General features: G+C 33.6%; 4 protein-coding genes across 4 annotated transcripts; 3 read left to right on the top strand and 1 right to left on the bottom strand.

The window, feature by feature from the left end:
- Positions 1–560: 560 nt before the first annotated feature.
- Positions 561–3,770, top strand: LOC137832846 (kinetochore protein NDC80 homolog). The gene is made up of 4 exons (XM_068641205.1): positions 561–1,756; positions 1,908–2,154; positions 2,792–2,938; positions 3,400–3,770. The coding sequence occupies exons 1-4, from the start codon at positions 672–674 to the stop codon at positions 3,604–3,606; spliced, it is 1,686 nt and encodes a 561-aa protein (XP_068497306.1). The 5' UTR covers positions 561–671; the 3' UTR covers positions 3,607–3,770.
- A 2,526-nt stretch (positions 3,771–6,296) lies between these two features.
- Positions 6,297–10,521, bottom strand: LOC137832852 (mitogen-activated protein kinase kinase kinase 1-like). Its single transcript, XM_068641212.1, has 8 exons — positions 9,830–10,521; positions 9,052–9,136; positions 8,843–8,905; positions 8,294–8,451; positions 8,005–8,077; positions 7,839–7,898; positions 7,490–7,600; positions 6,297–7,257 (listed from the first exon to the last, which is right to left on the bottom strand). Exons 1-8 carry the CDS (start codon positions 10,429–10,431, stop codon positions 7,045–7,047), a joined length of 1,365 nt encoding a protein of 454 aa, XP_068497313.1. The 5' UTR covers positions 10,432–10,521; the 3' UTR covers positions 6,297–7,044.
- A 3,400-nt stretch (positions 10,522–13,921) lies between these two features.
- LOC137832845 (uncharacterized) lies at positions 13,922–18,145 on the top strand. The gene is made up of 10 exons (XM_068641204.1): positions 13,922–14,235; positions 14,310–14,414; positions 14,553–14,618; positions 14,884–15,060; positions 15,141–15,254; positions 15,530–15,601; positions 16,681–16,764; positions 16,865–16,965; positions 17,274–17,358; positions 17,593–18,145. The coding sequence occupies exons 1-10, from the start codon at positions 14,158–14,160 to the stop codon at positions 17,989–17,991; spliced, it is 1,281 nt and encodes a 426-aa protein (XP_068497305.1). The 5' UTR covers positions 13,922–14,157; the 3' UTR covers positions 17,992–18,145.
- A 3,869-nt stretch (positions 18,146–22,014) lies between these two features.
- LOC137832844 (NDR1/HIN1-like protein 26) lies at positions 22,015–24,920 on the top strand. Its single transcript, XM_068641203.1, has 2 exons — positions 22,015–23,048; positions 24,511–24,920. Exons 1-2 carry the CDS (start codon positions 22,389–22,391, stop codon positions 24,595–24,597), a joined length of 747 nt encoding a protein of 248 aa, XP_068497304.1. The 5' UTR covers positions 22,015–22,388; the 3' UTR covers positions 24,598–24,920.
- Positions 24,921–25,388: the final 468 nt, after the last annotated feature.

The following is a 25,388-nucleotide window of genomic DNA, read 5'->3' as shown; positions in this document are numbered from 1 at the left end:
TATCATATTTATTTATCGAACGCTATGAAAATTTTAATGAAACACTCAACAGAATTATAGGTATGTGAAAGAAATGTAAAGATTATTATTATACAGTTGGGCTGCGAAACATATAGTAAGGTTCATTCTTCCTGCACTATATCAATTAGAATTTATACTGATATTGAATATCCGTTTTATCTTTAATGAGTTAAAAAAAATTATCTTCCTAATATTCATATTTATAAATTAAATCACAAAATTTTGGATATTCAAGTTCAAAAGTAATATGTCATTTTCAGATCTCAAAATTTATTTGAACAACATAAATGATTTTCTGATATCAATTTTATCCTTAATGATCATCAACTTCATTTACAACATATTATTCATGACATGAAAACTGAAACTCATAACTCATCATTTATAGTAATTTAAAAAGTTAAACAAAGCAACAAAATGATATTCTATATATTTTAATCTGAAATATATAATAACCACAAAATGAAGTGAAAAATATTATTAGATTTTAAATTTTATGTTGGTGCAATAAACCATAGTAGAGTGATTAAGAGCGGGAAATCCGAATAAAATCGAACTCCATCGTTAAAGCAGAAGCCACATACACACTCTCAAAATACACCCGCGCACATAAGATTACAAAAATTCAAATTTCAATCAATTCTGAGACCATGAGGCCCACCGCCCGTCGCCAACCCAAGGACTCCTTCATTCCTCCGCCGCCACCAACTCCGGTCGACTTCCACCACCGCCAGTACCCCTCCCGCGACTCCGACGTCAGCAGCCGCCCCTCATCCGTCGGCGTCGGCGGACGCCCCACCCTGGACTCCTACAAAGACCGGCAGTTCCAGCAATCGGTGGTTTCCACCATCAACTCCTTCCTCTCCTCCCACAACTTCCCAATCACCTTCAAAACAACCTTCCCCTCCGCCAAAGACATCCTCGAAACCCTAAAATTCCTCCTCTCCCTCCTCGATTTCCCCTTCTCCAAACTCGAAGACGATCTCCCTTTCCTCCTCAAACGCCTCAATTACCCTTTCAAACTCAACAAATCAATTCTCCGTTCCCCTGCCGCGCCTCACCAATGGCCAACCCTTCTCGCTCTCATTCATTGGCTCATCCAGATCGCCAAATTCCACTCCCACATATCTTCTTCCCCCAAACAGCACAACGCCATCTACCAATACACTGTCAACAGCTACATGCTCTACATCCGCGGCGACGACGACGCCGTCGAGGAACTCGACTGCAGCATCAAGGAGAAGATCCAACAGCAGACTGCCGCGGCGCAGGAACGCCTCGACGAGGCTCGGCGCGGCGTCGCGAAGCTGAATGCTGAGCTGGAGCGGCTCCGGACCGCGCCCTCGCCGAAGGAGGCTCTGGAGAAGGACAAGGCGATTCTGGAGAACGACATGATTAAGTTCCACAAGATGATCGAAGAGCTGTCGTCGCGGATCGAGCAGGCGGAGAGGGTTTTGGAGGAGAAGGAGAAGCAGTTGGAGGCGAAAGAGGCGGAAAGGGAGACGATCTGCGAGGAGAACGAGGAGCTGAAGAGGCGCGTGGAGGCGCAGACGTTCAATGCGAGGGACGTGGAGAGGATGAAGAGAGAGTTACAGGCGGTGGAGAGGGACACTGCGGAGGCTGAGCTTGCGAGGAATGCGTGGGAAGAGAAGGCGTGGGATATCGACACCACTATCTCGCACAAGATCAACGACCTAGAAGTTCTCGCTCTGGACTGCAACCAAGCCCTTAGGAGGTCACATTTTTATCACCATTTTCATTATTAACTGTCATGTTATAATTACTATGAAGTAAATTGTGTTTGATGATGCTAGCTAATGGATACTGTGTTGAGTCTTGAATTAATTTTTATTCTCATGTCAATGCTACTGATTGAGCGGTTGTAGGTTGAAGATTGGGAATGGAATTCAGTATGTCTTGAATGACAAGGGTACTACTCCTGCTGAGATAATGGGCATTGATCACAAAATCATGCTGAAGCCTGCGCTTAGATCCTTTGCTGATGAAATAAAAAAAGGTTCTATGGAAAAACTGGAAGAGTGCATTTCTTATCAGAAGAAGTCCGGTGAAAATGCTGCGAGGCTTGAAGGGAAAAGAAATCAGCTAGCCGCAGTGCAGTTGCGCGTTGATGAAGTAAGTGCATTGTCGTGTCACTTGGTCTGTATAATCTGCTACTGCACAGGGAACTAGTTTTCATTTCAAATTTGTTTGATGACTGGAATAGTGGATTGAGAATTTGATTTGGTAGATGATTGGCCGGGCCTTGATAGTAGCAAACTTGATGTACGAAGAGAGTAACACTTTTACTAGAAAGTTAAAATGTTAGCAATGCCTTGCATTGATGCCTGCGTTCTCAAATTTTGAACTTGCACAGCCCGAGTATATATGTTTTACCCTTTTGTAGGTAGCAATCAGTAACAATGCTTTTTTCATCTTTTTGAATTCAAATCACCTGTCATACTAGCAGTGCACTATGACTTAAGCATGACTAGATGTTTCTCACTTCGCTATTTAAGATCAAGACTGGTCCAGTGTATATTTTTTGGTTTTAATGAGGGAATTCTTTCGATTTCCATTACACTTGCGGAGAATATTATAGCTTGTGTTAAAACATACAGATCAAATATTCATATACACTTCAACTCACTTCCTGGTAGAAAGTTCCGTTACACTCTGTTGGATTTTCATTAGTATTGGACAGACGAGTAATCCTTCCTAGTAATGACTTCTCTTTGACTTCCATTTCTGCTGCTTGTGATTCATCTATCAGATGGAAACTCAACTAAACATGAAAAAGAAGGAAACACAGGAATACACCAGCGGATGTTCTGCTGAAGCTAAAAAAATGTTGGAGGATATACAGTTAGCAGATCATGAAATCGATATTATGGAAAGAGAGGCAGCGGAGGTTCTCAAGGTAATCCTTTTTGTAATTTACTTCTCTAATATATTGAATTTGAAATGCCAAGAATTGTTCAAGATATGGAGAATTTGTCTGTTGTTGTTGTTATGTCTCAATGAGGAGGGTTTAGATGGTGTTGACGATCTTTGTGGAAGTACTTTTCCTTAAGAGGGGAACTCTGCTCTTAGCTTGCATACTATTGAATCCAATAATCCATTCATTTTGAGATTTAGCTTTGGCATGTGTATGTAATTGTTCTAGATGACTCTAGGGATATCAAGCCAAACAAACTACCACAGGCCCAGAAATAGGAAATAATCCCAGCAAATTATGTACCCTATTTTTGCTAAATCAGCAAAATTACAAACAGAAGTCATTTTGAAATTTGAATGTAGACAAAAGTGTGTTTTTTCTTTCTTTACTGACGTGTGATTTATGTGACGATATTCTACCTAATGAACTTCATTTTTGTCAAGACATCCGAATTGAAGTTGCAGGAAGCGATTAAACAAAGTGAAGAAGAAATTCAAATGCGTGTCAGCGAACTCTTTCAGTTGGTTGATTCAGTCTCGAAGTTTAAAGAACACGTGGGGTCCAAAATTTCAGAGATGAGGAGGGATCTATCAGAAACTGCAGCTGCTGTCTCAGTTGAGTGTAGGGGGGCATTGCATGTGGAGAGGTAGATATTGAGAAAAAAACGAAACTTCATTAATTTTAGGTAGTGTTCACATGTCACTTCGCCTTGCAAATTTAATTCTTTAGTGTGGTATTCAGACATAGACGATTTGACCCCTTTTGTACAAAAACTTCTATGGCGACTAGTCTTATAAAGTTAAGGTTTAAATCATGTTTGTCATTTAATTCTGTAATTTTTTCCCCTGTACGTCTTTCTGTAAGTTTCAGGATGGAGAATACGATGTACTGCTACAAATCATCAATATCAGCCATTTGATTATGCTGATATCATAGGCCTTTTCACACCCAATACCTCTTTCCTAGAAATTTCTTGTTCCATTGATCTCTGGTTGTCAAATTTTGTGTCACTTTCAGCCTTTTCTCCAGCAATCTTACCAACATGGAGTGTTCTGGTTGTGGTTTTCCAGTTTTGGGGTAGGACCATGATTATGATAGATAACAGTTAGAGATCCAACTGTTGGTAAAGCCTTCTTCCATTCTGTGCGTTCTCCAAAATAAATTTTAAAATTATCCTTATTTTGGATTTGAAAATCTGAAATAATAAATATAATTCAAAATTTAAAAATACATTTCAGTTAAAAAAATCTGGAATACAAAATTGAAAATGTATTTCAAATAAGAATTTCTGAAATTCATAAATGTGTTTTGGAAATTTAAATCCAAAATATTTCTAGAAAAACCACTCTCTTTTTAGCTAAGATTATTTTCGTTGTTTTTTAGAGGTATTTGTCATTTTTAATATCAGATTGGGTGTATGATAGAATTGATGTGGTGCAGGAAGAATTTGCCTTTGTTGAAATGAGCCTGTTTTCTGAGGTCTTCCAAGCCCGAAATCATGGTCCGTTATATTTGAGGCTTCTTCTTCCTGTACCCCTACGTTTTTCTTCCTGCACCCCACAATTTTGTAAATCCCAAAACTGACCTTCACCTTTAATTTGTAAAAACTAGAGATTTTTAGGTTATCGGATATCGGGAGTGTTCTACGGATTCATCAATCCAAAAGTGATTCGTGTTCTTTTTCAAATAAAGGGGTGTTTCAAAAGTAACTTGTTGATTTCTGGATTGCTGAATCCAAAAGTCTAATTTTTGTTATGGATTGATGAATCCGAAAGATTATCGGATTCACCAATTCGGAATATTTATGGATTTTCCAATTCAGAATGCAAAAAAATAAATGCGGATTTCCCATTCCATAAATTACCGAATTGCATTGTTCGGAAGAAGAAAGAGTAGTGTGGGTCTTATGTGTATTTTGGGATTTTTTAAAAATAGTAAGAATATTTTTGTCTTTGCATTACATTGTGGGGTGCATGAAGAAAAATGTAGGGGTGCAGGAAGAAACTGCCTATATTTATCTAAAACAAACCATTGTAAAATAATAGCATTACTCAATAAATATTGGTGTTCAGTCTAAAAAAATTCAATATTTTGTTGGTTTGGAGAATGTATTTATAAATGGATGCTCCAATAGTTGAGGAGTTGGGAATTTGTTTGAGTTAACTTGTAAGCATTTAAGAATGAAATCTGGGACATGTGCTGATAGGGACTCGGGAACAAGTGAAAATTATCCTTGTCAATTCCATGTACAGAGTAAAAAGGTTGTCGTATTAATATCTTTAATATTGTACATCCTAAACTCCATTTATCAGCTGCTACTCCATATCCACGACTCTTCAAATTAACAACCTATTTATAATAAATTAATTTTTAATATATATCATAAATATAATTAATTTTTAAGAATTTGAAATTTTATTTGAATTGATGAATTTTAAATTGTTTATTGCATATAATATAAATTGAAGAAATTAAAAAATTAATTATAAAACTTATTCAATTTTTAATGAAAGCTCTTTCCAAAAAAGCTGAAAAAGAGTTTATTTAAACAGAATTTAATAATGGTAAAGTGTATTAAAAAGTGAGGGTGGGGGAATAATAAAGGGGGTTTCTAGATGAATAAGGAGCATGTGTTCACTAACCACTTGCTGCAACCATTCCAGGAAACTAAGGAGAAACAGCATTTGGATTGAAACTAGAAACTATATCAACCAATTCTTATTAAATGATTTCTAATATTAAGGGCTGCCAGAAGGAAAGTTCCAAGAGTTTGGCACACATAATATTTTAAAATATATAAAAAGTTAAGAGGACCAGTATGTTCTTATCTTGCACCCTGTATTCCACATTCAAATTACATTGTTAGATGTATTTGAATTGATTTCAATTATGTAAATATGCATAGGCTAAAACATATATGCACAAGTTGTAGAGAATATGAAATAAAAAGCTTGATTTGAAACACTATAAAATTAAAAATATATATAATGTGATACAAAGAAGAAAAAATATTGGGTATTAGGAGTATTTATAGGTTAGTTTAGATTTGATTTAAAAGGAAATAAAATATGAACCAAATACTTTTTATTCGATTGGTTTGAATTTTCAAATTACAGACTCAATAATCAAACTAATCTCCACCATAACTGAATTTTAAATTGTTAATTTTGTAATCAACAATTATTACTGCAGTTTATCCTTTCAACTACATCTCACTTTAGAAGTGTAAAATCCCATCACAGATATTAGTGAGGTGTTAACAAAAAATAGGTGCCCAAAATTCAATGTTCAAAAGTAAAATTTAGCAATTATGTTAAAGTGATGGAGATTGGGATAGTGATAAAAGAAACGAAGGAGATACTACTTTTCCTTTTATACATGTTTTGATACCAAAAACTCAATACTAAATAGTTGCTTTGTAGGTAGCTACTTCCCTTTCTTACCAAACTATTCACACATGTGAAAGGACCATGCCTATGGCTACAATACAAGTACTACCAACCATTGCTCTAATCAACAAGTAATGCTTGACAAAAAGAATTTCAAAAGGCTAAGCTGAAGGAAAAAGAAAGGTCACCAGAAAACTAAGAACTCAACCCCACATATAGATCTCTACTACAAAAAAAATCACTAAATAGAAACCAATTATAGAGATAAAAATAATTAATCACTATATTTAGAAACTAATTTATAAATTTTAAAAATAATAGAAATTGCTTTAGATAGCAATAAAATTTTAGTCTCTAAAATAAGATATAATTTAGTTAATACAGTGACTAATTATTTTTTGTTTCTAGAATTGGTTTCTATTTAGTGATTTTCTTGTAGTGTGTGTCTAATGTGTCTCATTTTTCTCAATTTCACATCTCTATTCACAAAACCCGTCACCAGGGACCACCATGGTAGTCTAAGGTAGGTGATTATAACCAGATATGGTTTAGACTGTAATGTCCAACACAGGGATATATCAGCAAAACTACTGACCTTGTCCTGTGTAGCGCACCAGTCTAAACCTGAGCTCACTGCTAAGATAAACAACAAAAAATAACAGATGGAATTGACATACTTAAGAGGTGATTGAGAACCTCTTAAGACAGTAAAAGATTAATACTTGGAGAAATTGGACTAATGGGAGACAGAAGAGTTCTCTTTACAAATGGATGATCCAATAGCCGCGCAGCAGTTGGCCGTTTGTTAGGGTTAACTTGTAAGCATTTAAGAATGAAATCTCGAGCATCTGTTGACAAAGATTCTGCAACAGGTGGAGGTTGACCACTGCCAATTCGAAATATCGCTTGCATCTGTAGTAAAAAATGTAAACAAAGAGGTATTTAGCATTGTTTCTTTAATTTTAAAGGTATGTAGGATAGTACAGTCTTTATTAATTGTCTGTTAAGGTGAAATCCTATGAGATGATTTGGACAAGAAATGGTCACAGGGAAAATTCAGTCTTGTTAATGAATGAATCTAGCAAAAATATAGAACTAAGGGTAAAGAAAGGTGATAGTAAAAACTGTAAAATGTTAGACATACTCCTTCCAAATGAGAGTAAGGAGGTTGGCGCGTCAACATCTCTAGTACTGTACATCCTAAGCTCCATATATCAGCTGCTAACCCATATCCACGGTTCCTCAAGTTAACAACCTATCAACAATTCAAAGAAATTACAAATATTGAAAATGGTGATTCTGCAGTAAGGTATAAGAAAAACTCAGTGGAATGGAAGCATGTTTATGTATAAAATCATTCACTTGATTGATAATTGTCATTGAAGCAAGTGAGAAATTGTTGTGTGTGCTAAACTGAATAAGACAGACATATGATCCATCTACTTCCAGTTCATCCAATTAAAGGAATTAGTTGAACATGGAGAGAGACAAACCTCTGGGGCCATCCAGTAAGGAGAGCCTTTACTTGATTTAACATCATTCAACTTGGTTGCCTGCAAAGGAAAAAAAGAACCATGTAATTGCAAGTGGTTGTTAGCATTGGAATTTGCTGTGATAAGATGCTGACTCGAGAAAGTTTATTTTGCTGAAGAAATGTACCTTCGCCAATCCAAAATCTGCAAGCTTGACGGACCCATTTGCATCAACCAATATATTGGCACACTTGATGTCCCTTAAAATTTAAAATTTTCGATGAACTAAAAGTTAGAATGCAGAAATCCATGTAAATTTGAGATACTTCGGTCATCAATTTCCAACCACTGCATCCAACTTTGACTATTCGGTGATTTCAATAGTCATATAAAGTGGAAATCGGCTTAAAAAATATTGCACTTATTACAGGCACAATCATTAGGCTGCATCAAGATAGAAATTTCACTCATGTTACCTGTGAACCACATTACGATCATGAAGATACTTCAAGCCACTCAAAATCTGTCTTGTGTATGCAGACACTTGTGAGTCCCTTAATCGATACTTTTGATAGAGACTTGCTAATGATCCTTTTGTTACAAGTTCAAGGAAGATATACAGCTTATCATTATCCTGAGAAATAGTAAGACGTAAATACAGATAACAAATAAAAGAAGAGGAGAAAACAATTGAACTCAATTTACTCCTAAGTAACAAAAAAAATTCAAGGAGCACCACCAAACACTTGAGACACAGCTAATTATAGAAACTGGATCAGAAAACTTAAGGAAGATGAACATTATTTTTACAAACCTCTCTTATTCTTTAACTAACTTTACTAACATGGTAATAACTCTTAACTTCTTGGAACTACATCAAATACATCTATTCCCATTTCCCTTATTTTTTTCTCGCATAAACCTTTTGTAATAGGGGTATTTGGATAAACAAGCCGCTTAAGTTGAATGTGCAGACTGAGTAACATAACCCACACAAATTCTAATAAAATTGGAAAGCAGCATACCTTGTCAGTGCCAAGATATCGAACTATGTTGTCGTGTCGGAACTGACTCAAAAGAGAGATTTCCTGGAAGACCAAAATACTCATATTATCAAATGCTTATGTATAAGATGGAACAAACAAATGAGGAATGTGTGTATGGTTTGACAAAAAATTAGATTATGCCATGAAGTTTGTTTGATGAGAAGGGAAAGAAGACTAAATCCTCTCACCTGCTGAAGCTGGAAAATGCTCTGTTTGCCCTGGCTATCGTCATCCAGTAAAGACACCTCCTTTACAGCAAAAAAGTTCCCATCACTGCAAGGAAAAGAAAATGTATCTTTTACTTCAGTGAAAACAAAATGGTCTATTTGCATATGCCTCAACAGCACAGTACAAAAATTGTGAAATTTAACATTAACTAGATACATAGCAAATGTATTTATTAGAATATTTAGGTAATTATTTACATGTTGATTTTGTAAAGTTGAATTCAGCACTGCATTTATGATAGAATCAAAACTTTTCTATATAGGTTGTTGGGCACTCATTCTAGTTTGGAGATTATTATTATCAAACTAGTACACATTTTTTGGATATCATTGTGTTTTAGAAGAATTATATTAGCAAGTTACATTTTAAATATGTTTTAAGAAAAATCAAAACAGTGTTATACATTAGCAAATGTTGATTTGTTTTTTTTAGAAGAATTCTTTCTTAAGTTTAACTTTTAGTGTGTTTTTAGAATATTAAAGATACGATTCGTTAATGTTCTCTTTTTTTCAAAACAAGTGTCTGACCCAAAAAAAAAAAAAGACTTCTGAACCAAATAATCTTAACAAGATGATTGCATTAAATCCCCAATAAAAAATTGGAGCAAATTTCCATAAAGCTACCCAGATGGTGTTTCTAATTGTAGATTACTAAGATACAGTAAAATCAAATGAATAATCTCTATGCATGCAAGCTGAATGAAAGAGAATGAAGAGTAGTGTGGTGTAGTGTACTGACTCGGTGAAGCCTTCATAAACAGTTCCAAAAGAACCCTTTCCCAAGATCTCGCCCTTTTGCCACGACCCGAAATAACCGTTCACATTCGGCGACAGATTATGAACATCAAAGGTCTCATTCCCGACCGAACCAGAAACCTTTTCAATTTCAGCTTCAACACCAACATCACTGTCATCATCACGTGACACGGAATCAGAAAGTGGGTCCCTCTCCGTAGGTTGTTGGGAGCTCCAAGTAGAACTAACCTGCGTCGGTTCCAAAACGGGAGGCCTAACGCCGTTTATTCCCCCCTCACTCTGTTTTTTATTCTGTGACGGTTCGTGTTGAAGGTTCATGGTGCTGCGGGCCTTGTGGGCCTGGGCTTGTTTCCAGGCCGCGGCTGGGATGGCAAAGTCCTCGGGCCCGGACAGGCCCAAGCTCCGAAAGATACGGTCAAATTCGCCGTCGATTCCTTCGACTCGGAAACTCCTTTCATCCAAACTATCTATGTCTATGTCCGTGTCGGTGTCTGTATCTTCTTCCTCCTTCAACCGGTAATCGATGTTCTTCATGGCGTTCCGCCGCTCAAGGCGCGGCTTCGACGGGTTCCGGTGAGCTTCCATTGTGTTCTGACGCACAACGCATTGACCCTTTATCTTCTTCCAATCGAAAACACATTAGACGGCACTGCACACAACGCAATACAACACATTTATATTCCTTGTTCCTTATTTTATTCCAATCATTGTACTTGTGTAACATAAGGAAAAAGCCTCGCATGCCACGTGGCAGTTGGTGCCATCTCTTTGTTTTTTTCTAACCTCCAAATGCATAAAACATGTTTATCTAAAATTTAAATCAAATTTATTAATTAAGTTAAAATGTATTTAATTTTTCATTCTTCTGTTTTTATTTTTATTTTCTCAAATAGGTTGAAACTAAAACAACAATTATCTTACTTTTTCCATTTTTTTTTCAAAATAGATTTGTGTTTTTTTTCAACAGTTTAGTTTTGTGCTCTCTTTTTATTTTATTACTCTTCGTCTTGGTAAATTGGTATATGTAAAAGATATTACAATCCGAGATTTCGGTATCGATACTCGTACTATTAATACTGAATGATTCTTGATATTTATGTCTATTTATGTGATTATTATGAATTATTTATTGTTATATCATATTAAAGTATTGGATCGTGATTAAAGTGTGAAAAATAAAGAATATTGAATTAACTATATTAGACTGGACTCTTTGTTTATAAGTTTTAAAAATGTAATCCAAATTTAGTCTATATCCAAATGATTGACTTAATTTATTTATTCTTTTGTGTTTATTTGTTTATTGAGAGATAGGTATGAAATGCACTTCTAAATATGAGAAAATTGAACCTTTTAAATATGTCAAATAAGGTCTCAGATAGTTTAATAAAATATAATAAAAAAATATGTGATTAAATCAATAAATCTAGGTAGATAAGAATGCGTAAATTGAATTAAACTAATTTTTAAAAATTATTTTTAAATAATTAAATTAAAATATATAATCGTTTGAAGAATTTAAATTGAATTACATTATAATTTAAGAAAACTAAATTAAATTTAAATTTTATTAAAAACATTGTATTTTAAAATATACTTTTGAATCTAATAAGTTAAACAAAGTAATTATTAGATTATTTAAAAACTAAATTAATATAATAATTTATTGTAGTTTTTATTTTGCAGTGTACATTCCATTTTATACAAATTCTGAAAAGTGGTCCTAATGTAAACTCCTTTTACTTTATATAATATAATAAATAATAAAATAATACACAACACCTGTTACAACACACTGATACCTACCTAACTAAATATCTTCTACGACCAAATATTTTAGCACTGTTTTTGGTTTCAAAGTTTTCAATTTCTTCACCACTTCTTTGTCAACTTTGATTTCACATGGACAATGCGAAAATATATATTAGCATGATATTTAAATAAATAATATTCACTACTTTTTTGTCCTATTATTTTAATTTTTTCGACTCCAATTAGAAAAAAAAAGAAAGAAGAAAAAGCCATTTTTTCCATCGCGCAGCTAAATGCTGTTATAATAATAAGAAGAGTGATCGTGAAAATGTCAAGTTGCAAAAAGATATGACTAGCTTGAATACGAAGCCCACGGGCTTTGAATTGAATGCTTCTTATCCATTATCATATCCAAATCTTGAATATTTTACCAACTTCTTATTTTAAACACACAGAGATTTGCAACGTTACAAGTTAACAAATAACTATTTTTATTTAAAATCATTTTTTCACCCTTAATCCGAAATTGAGAATATAAAATACAAAATATGAAAGTCTTCTTAGTCGGGTTTCTTATACAGTGACTCTTTTTGTCTTTTGCTTTCGGTTTTCACGACTTCTAGGTGGTCTCTGATTAATTTTTTCTTTTGTCGAATGAGTGAGAAATCCGTAAATGTACTTTGACAATCAAGTTAGTTCGAGTATAATGTGCATGTAAGTTGAGAAATTTTGTTTATCTTTAACGTTATATTATCTATACTATTTATACATTTTAGATGAGTCTCATCTATCATGAGTTTGCTCGAAGGTTTAGAAGATAGTCTAATATTGCCTTAATCATCATTTACAATTAAACTGACTACTTATGATTAACTGTGAGTTTATAGGTTGTGTTTAGATTAAAATAATCATTATACTTTCTTGACCATTTGGTCATGTCAGTCTTCTCGCCTATCCAATAGTATATTTGTTTTTCAGGCTCAAATAACATAGAGTATTTATAAAAGAAAAATTAATTTATTTTTATCTTTGTATCTTCGAGTCATAAAAATATTTTTACATTTTCATTCAATAAAATGTTATTATATGTTTCGGTAGAGAAATTTAATCCAAAACCACCTTCATACATGTTTAATAGGTTATTTCATTTTCGTCCTAACATTTACTATAAAATGTGTTAGCCTTTAATTTAATAAAGTATCCATTTCTACACCATAGATTGATTATTTTCTATTGAGTGTAAAATACAAGTAAATTCAGCCAAAAACTATCATAAATAAATTAATATAAATTTGAGAAGAGAACTATACGTATTTTTATCATTTTTAGGACAAATTCAAATAAATGTGAAATATATATATATATATATATATATATATATATATATATTAAGTGCTAAAAACTATAGAGATTATAGGAGTCAGAACAAAACAACTCGGTGAATTTTTTTTTTTAGTTTTTTTTTATTGAAGGTGGTAAAAAAATACAAGATTGTTCTTAAAGTTGGTTAAAGCACCTAAAAATGTGAGGTAATGTTTAAAAATATGAAGAAATGCATTATTTCTCAACCACCACTATTACCATATACTTAGCAGTAACAAACTTTGCAATGAGTTATGTGTTAGCATAAAAGAAGGAATAAATAAATAAAGTGTCAATTTGAAAAGGTTCACGGTAATAAAAATATTTTTTTAGTTTAAGTATCAAGTTTTTTAAGGAATTAGTGCAATATTTAAGTTAAAAAGACATTTGTTTATCAATTTAAATATATACATATAAATATTATATTTTACTTAAAAATGTAAGGATAAAGATACACATAATATAATTTAACTAAACTCATATAACATAACAAAAAAAAAAACTCATATATTTAGATGAAATGAATGATATTTATACATATAGAAGAAAAATTACACAAAATATAATTTAACTACCAAAATCATTTATTGAAATTTATATGATTTTTAATAAAAAATAAGTTTTTAATATTTTAAATTTCAATTGAACAATACCTTCTAAAAATTTATTGAATATTATAGAATTATTATTCAAAAGTCTTATTTCAAACCATAATACTTTTTATGTAAAAAACATTCTAAACTATTTTAAAATTCACTTATTATCTTAATATAATTTACAAATCATAATATTATTTATCGAAATTTTAAATTATACTGTGATTTTATATTTATATATTTTTATAATTTTTTATTATAGAAAAATAAACATTTATCATATGTATTATATACTAAAATGTAAGTATATAAAAAATAAACACTGATATTTCTTCTCTTGCTATTTATCTTGCCATTGAAAATGTGGATGATGGAGAAATGATTTTCCTAAACTTTATGATATTTAACTTCTTCATAAATGATTGTTGTTAGAAAAATTAAATGAATACAAGAAATGGGAGAGTATAAAAGAACAAAATAATTATTGAAAGAAAAAAAAAAGGTTAGCTTAGAAAAGGGTTTTCTGGTGGGTAAGCAAATAAGGTTTGAGTGAGAGAGCAAGGGTTTTTGCAAGGCAATAAACAGCGCGGTGCCGACGCCGATGGGGAGCACGGCGGTGGAGAAGACGGAGGAAGTGCTCCGCAGCGAGATCGATGAGCTTCTTCGCCAACAGCGCGAGGTTTTCTCTCTCTCTCTACACAAATATCTTACATCAACGTGTTCGATTTTTTGTTATGTTTGTTGATTTTGTAGATTACGGAGAGGCTTCGAGATCCTCGAGGTCTTCGCAGAGGTGCCTTGGCCGGTCCTGCTCTTCGTACTAATGGTGGTGTTCGCCAAAGACCTTTCATTCGCTCTGTTAGTATTTCTGAATTCCCTCTTTTTCACTCTTTTTAGGGTTCTTTCCCAATTTCTTCATTTCAGTGCTGATTTTTGGAAAGATTAATATCATGGTATTAGATTTAGTTGTATTGATACTTTTAATTTACTGTTCAGGGAGACAGGGTTGATTCTGAAGATCAACCTCCGGCAAAACGTCGGCTTTCATCCGCTGTCGTTAAGGTGTTGTTACTTATTTCTTGAATCTAGTTGTGTCTTGCTGGTTCTTTGATTTTTAAGTCGATTGTTTTCTTCTCTTGTTTTTTTGGGATTTATTTTCCGATGATTGCTGAGAAGTGGGGTGGGGGTGGTGCTTCAAAATTCGATTGTGGTGTTAGTTGAGATAAAAAAAAACCATTTCTGTCGTGCCCCTCCTGCTGTACATCATTCTCCCCACAAGGGGAAAGATAGGATGTGTTTTTAACTAAATCTGTGTTTGGGAATGAAGGTGGATGATGGCGAGTTGCCTGAAGATGGTGAAGCAGGGCAGGATGGAAAGGCAAAGGATTTAGCTATTGAAGGTGTGAATGGGACCGGTGCAGTGGTCCAGAGTGATAGGAACCTTTTCAATTCTCAGCAAAGTGGATGGTCTAAGAGAGATGGCAATCAAAGAACTTCGAATGTGGTAAAGAGAAATGTAGTATCTTCCTGTTGATTGTTGGTTTAAAGTTGTATATCTAAACTTTGGCCGGTTGTCCATGTCAGGTTTCTGATATCCCCCCCGCGGAACATGTTCCAAGGGTATTGCCAAAGAATGAGGATCCCAGTTTGGTTAATAGGAATAAAAGAATGTTGGGTCAGCTTTTGGGAACTCTGGAGGTATGTTAAATTAGTTGCTTGGTTTTAGGACATCTCTATAAGCTCAACTCTGTAGTTTATTTGTAGTGCACATTTAAATTCTTTCACTCAACTCTTTCTCTCAATAAATGCTTTTCTTGAATTATCTGTCTCACACTGTTTTCAGTGTCACTTTTAATGTTCTTACAAGTATTTTTTCATTATGTAGGCAGGTGTCTCTGATTTATTCATCAACTCCATTTGTTCATATTATTATTTATAGATTTTTACATGTCCTTTATTCTGAACTATTCCAGAAATTCAGAAAGGAAGACAAGCAACTCTCGGGAACAGAGGCATATATGCGAAGATCTAATTCATTGCAAAGAGTAAGTTCATGTCCATTGTCATGTGAAGATGCAGTACCCAATGCCACCACTGTCTTTAAATATAATAACGTCCTTGAAAATAAATTCAGTGAGTCTATCTTGTTTACAAGGTTATGGCTAAATTGTGGCTATCATCTTTGTTAATATCAATATGATTTGATATTTTACAATAAACTTACTGAACTGAAACATTTTGATGAATGAATTTTTTAGATCCTTTTGTGTTTACTAGAAATACTCATTTCGAATGTTCCTAATAGGTAGAGTTTTTTAAGCTATGTCTACTAGGTCTTGTTAATATAAAGCATGGAATATGTTTTCATCTTTTATTAAGCCACTCCCTTGCATTGTTAGCCGTGACATCTAAGTGTGTTCATATGTTCTTATAAAGCATAGAGTACATATTCATCTTTTATTAAGCCATCCCCTTGCATTGATAGCCACAGCATATCTAGGTGTGATCATATGTAAGTCAATTTTAAATAATGCTTTCTATTAATCGTTCTCTTTATTTCTTTCATATGCATGAAATTAACATCAGGGGATATTGCCCTTGGCTACCTCAAATTATTGGACCCAATTGCAGTTTCCCTCCTTAATCTATTGACATTATATCAATTTTTCACCCAGCCCAACGAATTTTGCCATAAAAGTTAGTGATTAATGACAGTATATGATATTCATTATAATGCCTGTCAATTGAACGAACAAGTTTTACATGGTCCAAAGTCCCAAAAAGGCTGTTACAACTTCTTTTAATGGAAACATGTACATTCATTTGACTGTAATATGTACCCTGAAAATGTATCCGGAGTTATTGATTAACTTAAGTTCCAATTTGGTTGGACAAGGCTAAAATTAAGGCAATAGTGAACCGGTGACTAGATTACGGTGCAATGTGCCATTTTATAATTAGATGAAGGATTTTTTCATTGCAATATTTTATGTTATGATGATTGCAAGTTCTCTGAGCAACTACATCTCAAGCACTGAATTTTTGTTGCCACTTTGTCTTCTCTCACGCATAATAGCATCCAAAGCTTCAGAATAATCTCATATACCTTTAAATAATTTCCTAGGCAGAGCAAAGGGCACGTGAAGAAAGTGAAAGGCTTAGGAAAGAAGAGCGTGAACAGATTGCTGAAAAACGAAGGAGAGACTTGGTTGAGTTTCGATGATAACTATTCTTTGCTAATCATAATAGACAACGCAGTTCCACTTTGATCCTCATTAACAAATATATTGTTTCCTTATTCTCATCAGACTCTTAGGGCACGTGTGGCTGCTAAGACAGAAGAAAAGAAATTGGAGTTGCTGTTTCTTCGCTGGAGTGAGCATCATAAAAGACTAAGCAATTTTATAAGGTTTGCCCTTTTCAACTGTAAACTAATGAGGCATGGGTCCGTATCATCTAGTATCTTCCAATCTGGTCGTATAATTATATCTGACTTCAAATCATGGTATGCAGGTTATTTTTAATTTTGGTCCAAAAGTGTCCATATTCACATTTTATTCAGACGAAGATAAGTTTCTATTCATGTGCATTGTAGTGTTGACTCAACTTGATGACTGGATGTTTCCTGCTAATAGCAGGATTTTAGGTAGACATGTGAAAGTTTTAATTTGAACTTTTTCGTACTTCTTTGATTGATTGTTGCATTAATGTTTGCAGGACAAAAGCAGAACCTCCGATCTACTATTTGCCCAACAAGCCCTTGGATGAAGACCCCACGTCACTTGAGAAGCGCAAAGAAGAGGTTGTCAAATTTAGACATTCGATTTCTCTTGGTCTTCATCTTAAAACATCATGTTTAACACTATGGGCAGCGAACCAGGATTGGCCTGTTAAATCTCAAATATTGATGTTATTTTTTGTTGTTAAATGGCTATTTACGAGTGCTTGCTCACTATCACACTAGATTCAGGATTATGGCATTTTAAAACTTGTCTTATTTCTTCTTGGTAATATGTATATATTCTTCAATCTGCAGGCTTTCCTAGAATGGAAGAATGCAAGAAGAGAGGAAGTGTCTGAGTACCAGAAACAGATTGGGGACCAGTACCTTGCTAATGTTGAGAAGGAACTGGAGAGATGGCAGAATTCAAGGAACGCAAGGAAAGTAAACAATGATCAGAATTTGCAGGAGACTATGGACAAAGAGTTGGATACTCATAGGCTGGAGCATGGTCCCAAGAAAAGAAAGATCCCAGATGGAAACAATAATGAAGATGATGATGATGTGGAAGATATAAATGTGGGAGAGGATGACATGATGGATGATGAATTAGACGATGACTCTGGTAGGAGGATTGATGAAACAACAAAGTCGGAAGCAGGTAACGCCATTGCAGATCCCGCAGCTGATGCCGACAATGCGGAAGGGAAGTGATGACGCACAAGGTCACAATTTTCATTAGTTATGAGTTATTAGTTTTGTAGTTTATACCTTTGCTATTCTAAGCTTACGTATTTGGACTTTCAGCCTTTCAATTTTCTGTATTAACCTTGGACTATATATACACTTGTTCTCTTTGTACTGTTAACACCGTTTGGAGAATTAAATTAATGCACAGTATGTTTGTTGGGTTTATGCCCTTAACGAGCAAACTTAGCATGCATTCATTTCAATTCAAATTGCGTTTCTTCTCATCTGGCTTTTAATTTTACAGGAAGAAAAAAAACTACAACTAGCGATGAGAATATTTTTTGTAAAAAGTTTTTCCTATATGTATTTGGGTATTTACCTTGATAAAGTATTTGCAAATATTTGGTGGTAGGTAGGCATGAATACGTTATTTGAATGAGAAATATAAATTAGGGAAATGAGACACATCGAGTCAGAATTTTAATTCAGTTGAAGTTTCACAATATATCCATTTATTTTAGTTTGAGCTTTGCTTTATTCACGTTGCCTAATGGTTCCAGTTGATTTAAAATTATAATTATTTTAATTATTACTTTTTAATTTTTTACATAAAAATATAATTAATATAAAATTAATCATGTAAATAATTAGTTCATAAAGCATTCAATTAGAATTATATTTGAATTAATTTTGTTCATCAGAGCCTCTGCAGCGCTATTGTGTTGTGTTTTGTATTAATTACTATTGGATAGTACGAACCTGGTAGTAACCGCTTAAAAATTAAGCACCTATTACACCTCTTTCGATTTATGCACTGGGTCATGTAAATAAGATATTATCTTTTTAAAGTAATTGATAAAAAATAAAATTGTTGGTGAAAAATGTTAATGAAGGACTATTTAAAATTAGATTTTATAGATTTATATTTTTTTATTTAGGTTTATAAAACTAACGTTATTTCTAAAGATTTTTTTTTAACTTATAATTTGTGGGCCACCTTTCTATTTGTTTCTTTACAAAAAAAATAATTAATTGTACTTATATTTAATTATTTAATTTCTTTTAACTACATTTTCAAATATTTTATTTTTGAAGTTTTTAAAAAAATATATTTAGGAGTACTTATGGATATTTAGTAGTATAACAAAATTTGGACAGGTTTTTAGGCACACAGGATAGCATATTCATAATGAGACAAAACCAAGTCATTTTGCCACTAAAATGTAGTGAGATTGAGTAACTTTTTTATGAGACCTGCTAAAACTTTTTAATGTAACTTGATATGCAGTGATTCTACTTAACAGTTCATTTTCATAATAAAAATCAAAGTATTCTATTTGAAAAGAATTGTGCACAAAAAGTGGATATTTTGAAAGAGTTGGGTATGGATAAGAGTGTAAGCGTGGATGTTCCTATTAGTGGATATGTATAAAGATAGTAGCATGTTGCACAATATTATAAAACATTTTTTTTTATCTCTATAGACCTCATTCATTAATTTAACTTTCAGTTCTTTCTCCTTCTTGTCCTTTTCTCTCTCTCTTTACTAAACAAAAAAACTGTGTAAAAGGTTATAAAAGTTTATGATGATGTGTAAAACATTGCCTTAAGAAAGAAGAGATTGTTTATTATGTTAACATGCAGTAGCTTTGGATTTGGACGTCACTGAAAATGAAGTAGAACGCAGAAACATTATTTGGATAGTTTCCTACAAAGCTCTGAGCAACATTGCTTTTGTAAAATAAAGAAGAAAGGGAAAAAGATTCCATCTGGTTTCAAATAAAGCAAACCAAACTTGTAAAACTTCTCCTTTAATTGCTCTTCTTTTCTGTTCTATAGGGTTTATGATCAAAATATAAACATTCATCTTTCAATGATAATAACAATCCTAATTTCTTTGAAGAATGAATGTCTTGATGTTGTAGGCTTTTCTTAGTGAGAAAGAAAGTTGTGATGTGATGTGATTGTTGCCTACTTCAAAGTCTTCGCTAATTGGCTTTAATTAATTCAATTATAATGTCACCAACTTGTGATACTTTTAACCAACAATCTAATATTCGAGTATTGTAAGCAATAATATTTGTTGGAAAATTGTTGATAGTTGGGATAGGTTTTATGATATTTTTATTAGTGTTTTTGTTTGTTTATTTTATTTTTTAAAAGTTACAAAATTCAGAAGAAAAAAAATCAACAAATATTCTCGCTAACATTCTTCTCACAAAACTAAAAAAAAATAAAATTATCTTGACGGTCAACGTTTAATACAATAAATATTTTCGCTAACACTTTTCTTACACACGTTCAAATAATGTAACTAGTATTATGGTTAGAATGGAGGTATAATGGTACGAGATTACAGCTGATGTTATTTAAAATAGTGAAATTATGTTTTATTTAAAATTATTTTAAAAAAATGTTAAACTTACTTTTTCACAATTAATACGAAGGTGTAAGATGACATATACTATGTGAAATTAATATGAAGGGGTGTATGAGAAAAATATGGAGGTGGAGAAGAATTTGGCATATTAATACTAGAGAAAACAAGAGATAAAAAATGAGAAATATTTGTCCAGTGCTTTGAAAATTAAAATAAAACTTATTATTTTTAAGTAAAGATGTAAAAAAATTATTATTCCACTGGAAAACCTCACACTATGAATGAGATATCTGGATGGTAGGCCCAGTGGAGTATGGAGAACAGAAACAGAACATGCTGAAGATATGGAAATAGCCCAATTCAAAGCTTCACAAAAACCTAACACATTCACTTAGTACAAAGTTTCTGTATATCAAATTAGAATTATTATATAGAAAAAATAATATTAGTTATTAAATTTTATTGAATAGTTAATTCATATTAAATCATGAAATTGTTTTATTTAAAAATATATTTTTAAAATTATTAATTTTGATGTTCATACAACTTCTGAGACATTAAATGATAATGTAAATGACCCAAGAGACACGGATAAATCTAAAATAGACACAAAATAAATTAATAAATATAAATATTTTTTAATCAAATTATTTCCTTTTTATAAAAAATAAACAGTTATAATAATTATTACAATTATTTTTAATAGAAAAGATTAAGTTTTGTTAAAATCAATCGGACTTAAATACCTGGGTTAAAAAAACATATTTTTTAACAAACTTGTTTTTGTTAAGAAGCAAAAAAGGCCGAAAGAACATTGTAGCCCAATTTGTTGGACCCAGGCAATTCAAATTCTCATGGTGCAGCGGGCCTGAACATTTTCTCATTTGGGCAATTTCTCTCTGCACACCATGTTTCTCTCCTGCACTCCCATACTTTCAAAAATATAAATTATCCATTTTAGATTCTAAAATTTGAACACAAATTTATATAATTTCAATTCTGGACTGTCTATCTAAATTAAAAAAAATAAATAGTATTTCGAATTGTAAAATTTTAAATATAAATTTGTATTCTTGATTTTACTATAAAAAATACAATATTTATATCTCAAATTTACATTTCAAAATACAAACTCTATATCACAGAATTTATATTTCAAAATGAAAAAAATTATAAATTTTAACTTTTCAAAATCTATGATTTGAGAACTCTCCAAATTTTATTTTTCGGAATTTAAAAGAAAACAAGAAAGCAAAAGATATTTAATATTTTTATAATTACAGGGAATGCTGTGGAAAATGTTGAGATGCAGGAAGAAATTACGTGAATCCGTGACAAAACAAGAAAGATAGAAGTTATTCAACTAAACCATGGAGCTATTGGTCAGCACCGTTTCAATTTTCAAGATAATCTTCATCGTCGTTGTCATTGTCACTTTAAAATATTTAATATTTTCACAATTTCTGATGCAGACAAGCACTTTAAGAATTGTATATAATTCTAACTTACACGTGAAATTATATCACAATAATAATATTCGTTTTTGGTATTCAACCTCCTACCATTAAGTTCTTATAATAATATGCAGAAAATGGTACAAATATAATCTTCAGACAATATAATAGTAATTGAGTATAAAACAGTAGATTAGTGTTAATGTGGAGAATATACTTTGTGCGAGAACACAATCTTAGAATGCAGACATCAATCACAGTGTTAATTGTTAGAACATATATGAATGTAACAATCTTATCCCAATTTTGTTTCTTAATTTAGTAACAGTTATAGAGCATAAACAGAGGAACTTTGTTATGGTTTTTGAATAATTGTTTTTGAGTAATATAATGTATTATTTAATAGTTACATTAACTTTGGCAAAGAACAAAGAGGGGTCACCCTCATCGTCAAAAGTCATCTTCACTCTCTCTCTCTCTCTGTGCTGTTTCGGAACTTCTGATTGCTAGAAATACAGAGTCACACACACACACACAGTAGAAGAAGAAAGAATCAAAACCCATTCAGAGAGAGAGAGAGAAAGAGAATGACCTCAAGTGCAAACCACCACCCACATCAAAACGGCGAGAGAAGACAATGGCCACCGGCAGCGGCGGTGGAAGCGGCACCGACAGCGGCGGCACATTCCACTTCTTACAACGGGTACAGACAGTACCACCCGACAACGCCGGCTCGCTCGTCGTCGTCGTCGGCGTCGTTCAAAGGGTGCTGCTGCTGTCTCTTCCTTCTATTCTCGTTCCTGGCGCTGCTGGTGCTAGCGGTGGTGCTGGTGATAATCCTGGCGGTGAAGCCCAAGAAGCCGCAGTTCAATCTGGAGCAGGTGGGAGTGCAGTACATGGGCATCACACCCAATCCCCCCTCCACGGCCTCTCTCTCCCTCACCATTCGCCTCCTCTTCTCCGCCACCAACCCGAACAAGGTCGGCATCCGATACGGCCAGTCCAGCTTCACCGTCATGTACCGCGGCATCCCCCTCGGGAAAGCCACCGTCCCCGGCTTCTTCCAACAACCCCACAGCACCCGCCAGGTCATCGCCACCATCGCCGTCGATCGCGTCAATCTCCTTCAGGCCGACGCCGCCGACTTGATTCGCGACGCCTCCCTCAACGACCGCGTGGACCTCCGCGTCCTCGGCGATGTCGCCGCCAAGATCCGCGTCATGAACTTCGATTCCCCTGCCGTTCAGGTAACACACTCGTCCCCTTCTTCAATTCGCCTCTTTCCCAATTTAGGTTACCTCACATTTTCACTCTTCGCTCACAGATTGATTAAACCTGCATCTTCTTCGCAATTTTCGTTTTCCTTTTCTTTTTCTTTTAAATCAAGAGTGTGGTTGTTTTCTGTTTTCTTTACCTGTGTTTTTTCTTCCCTCTGGCTAACACTGCTCTACGGTTACTGTACGACGTTGTCTGTGATAACAGTGATATTAATATTTGAAGACATTGGTATTGATATTGAGTGTTTTGTCTGAATTTGATCTTATCTTTGTGAACTGAGAAGGGACACATCTGTTTTTTCCACCATTTCCTACTTTCTTCAATTTTATTTTTCTTCTTTTCTTTTGCATTGCTGTATCACATTCACTCATTTTTCATTTTTCATTTTTGGATTCATCCTTCTGGATCTTCCTTTCCACTTTTTTATTCTTCCCACCTCTCTCTTAAATCACTTTTTTTTCTGTTCATCTCTGGGTAATTCATAAATACGTTCCTCTTCTCTGTTCATTAATTAATCAAATTACGATTCTACCAACATTTCACTCTGTGCATTTCAAAAGAAAATATTTATTACATTCTTATTTTCAAACTAGCAATGGCTTTAATTATTTACTAGTAGTCCGTGAAACCACTTTAAAAACCTGGACCTTAATTGCAGGATTCTGTTAAGTGCCTTTTCTTCACGCTCTTTTATGCATTTGTCTGAATAGCATGGCTAGACATTCCAATAACTTGAGCGCATCAGTGTTGTAGCAGTACATTTTTTCTGTGTCTGATGGGCACAACAATGGAGAAATCTTTAATTTCGAGGACTGGAATATTTTATGATGGGAATCAGCAATATAAAAAATGGAATTTGGGGGTTAGGACTGAAGAAGGAATGATTAGAAAGTGCAAAGAAAATGGTAAAATTGGAAGGTCCCACCAGTGTTGAATCGGGTACCAACTACTACACGACGGTGTCAAAACCAACTGAAGCTCAATAATGTTCATTATAGTGTTTGTCCTTAGCACCCTTTTTCTCTCCAACAGAAAAATTGGGTATTTTTTTTCTTAAAAAAGAAAACTTAATGGGGAGGAGTAGTGTTTTTTTGGGGTGGGGTGAGGTTCATCTCTATTACATGTCAGATTAACTAACTGTGCAAGTTTTGTCATTCTCTATTCCAACTTTACAATTTAAAGTTAGAGAATAGCTTACAAATGTGAAATGTCAAACACTACTTTAATTTTCTTTCAAGCCCAAGAAAAAGTCTTTACCATGTGACCATCCTGTTTCTGCGGTGCAGCACATGGGGTGGGAGTGCTCTCATTCTTCTTCTTCTTCTCTGTTCACATTATCATTTTTGGGCTTCTGTTTTAAGCAATAGTAATACATTTTTCATCAACCTCTTTTACTTTTACCAATATATTAACCACAACTCAATTACACAGGTTTCGGTGGACTGTGCTATTGTGATCAGTCCCAGAAAGCAATCTCTGTCTTACAAGCAGTGTGGATTCGATGGATTGACTGTTTGATCATATCATTCTTGTTGGCACTGTCAATATCCTTATCCTCCACGCAATTTCTCACTGCATCATCGTTTCTTCGACTAATTTAAGGAAGAAATGAGGAGGGAAAGGAGACAGAGAAAATCTGTTAAACTGGAAAGTGGAAGAAACAACAACAGGTTTAGGAAAATATATGAATTAGGGCATTTAACATTTTTGTCAAAGAATTTTGCAGAATTGTTTTGAATAGGTTACTTCACTTGGAAGACAAAAATCTGCGGAACAACGTGTAAACTGTAAAGTGCATCCAATGAGTGGGTGAGGTATCCTTCCCTATGGGTTTTTGTTAATCTGCTCCTTCTCTTCACTTTTCAACCTTTTTCTCCCTCAGCTTTTTTTTGCTTTTGGAAAGTGCCTCGCAAGTTTTGCTCATTTCATTACATTAATTATTCAAATTTCGTGTAAGAAGATCTGTTATATGCCACTTGTTTTTAATTTTTTTGAGCTCTAAAATTTAAAGCCAACACCACCAGCACTTTGAGGAAAGAAAATAATTTTGGTGTGTCTTCTTTCATTTGCGGATTTTGGGGTATTATGAGAATGCGTCATTGCGTCAACCTACAAAGATACTTCTATTTTGGGTAATTTGGTTAGCACTTGAATAATTGTAATTATAACATAACCATCTAACTTTGATCCATATGTGACTAAAACACCAAAATCATCCTTATAAACAAGATTCATGTAATAAAGAAAAACACAATTTTGTAGACCAAGACTAACACACGTGACCTTTATTTTATACTACCACTAAAAAA

Source organism: Phaseolus vulgaris, chromosome 6, assembly GCF_000499845.2.
Source record: "Phaseolus vulgaris cultivar G19833 chromosome 6, P. vulgaris v2.0, whole genome shotgun sequence".
NCBI classification, from domain to species: domain Eukaryota; kingdom Viridiplantae; phylum Streptophyta; class Magnoliopsida; order Fabales; family Fabaceae; genus Phaseolus; species Phaseolus vulgaris.
The sequence above is the reverse complement of the archived record's forward strand: the minus strand, read 5'-3'. Positions and strand labels throughout refer to the sequence as shown.

Coding starts and splice junctions, on each gene's coding strand:
- LOC137832844 (XM_068641203.1), top strand. CDS start 22,389: ATGACCTCAAGTGCAAACCACCACCCACATCAAAACGGCGAGAGAAGA. Junction 23,049..24,510: donor TCGATTCCCCTGCCGTTCAG/GTAACACACTCG, acceptor TCAATTACACAG/GTTTCGGTGGACTGTGCTAT.
- LOC137832852 (XM_068641212.1), bottom strand. CDS start 10,431: ATGGAAGCTCACCGGAACCCGTCGAAGCCGCGCCTTGAGCGGCGGAAC. Junction 8,906..9,051: donor GCATTTTCCAGCTTCAGCAG/GTGAGAGGATTT, acceptor TTGGTCTTCCAG/GAAATCTCTCTTTTGAGTCA. Junction 7,601..7,838: donor CTTACTGGATGGCCCCAGAG/GTTTGTCTCTCT, acceptor AATTGTTGATAG/GTTGTTAACTTGAGGAACCG.
- LOC137832846 (XM_068641205.1), top strand. CDS start 672: ATGAGGCCCACCGCCCGTCGCCAACCCAAGGACTCCTTCATTCCTCCG. Junction 1,757..1,907: donor TGCAACCAAGCCCTTAGGAG/GTCACATTTTTA, acceptor GAGCGGTTGTAG/GTTGAAGATTGGGAATGGAA. Junction 2,939..3,399: donor AGGCAGCGGAGGTTCTCAAG/GTAATCCTTTTT, acceptor ATTTTTGTCAAG/ACATCCGAATTGAAGTTGCA.
- LOC137832845 (XM_068641204.1), top strand. CDS start 14,158: ATGGGGAGCACGGCGGTGGAGAAGACGGAGGAAGTGCTCCGCAGCGAG. Junction 14,619..14,883: donor TTTCATCCGCTGTCGTTAAG/GTGTTGTTACTT, acceptor TTGGGAATGAAG/GTGGATGATGGCGAGTTGCC. Junction 16,966..17,273: donor AGACTAAGCAATTTTATAAG/GTTTGCCCTTTT, acceptor TAATGTTTGCAG/GACAAAAGCAGAACCTCCGA.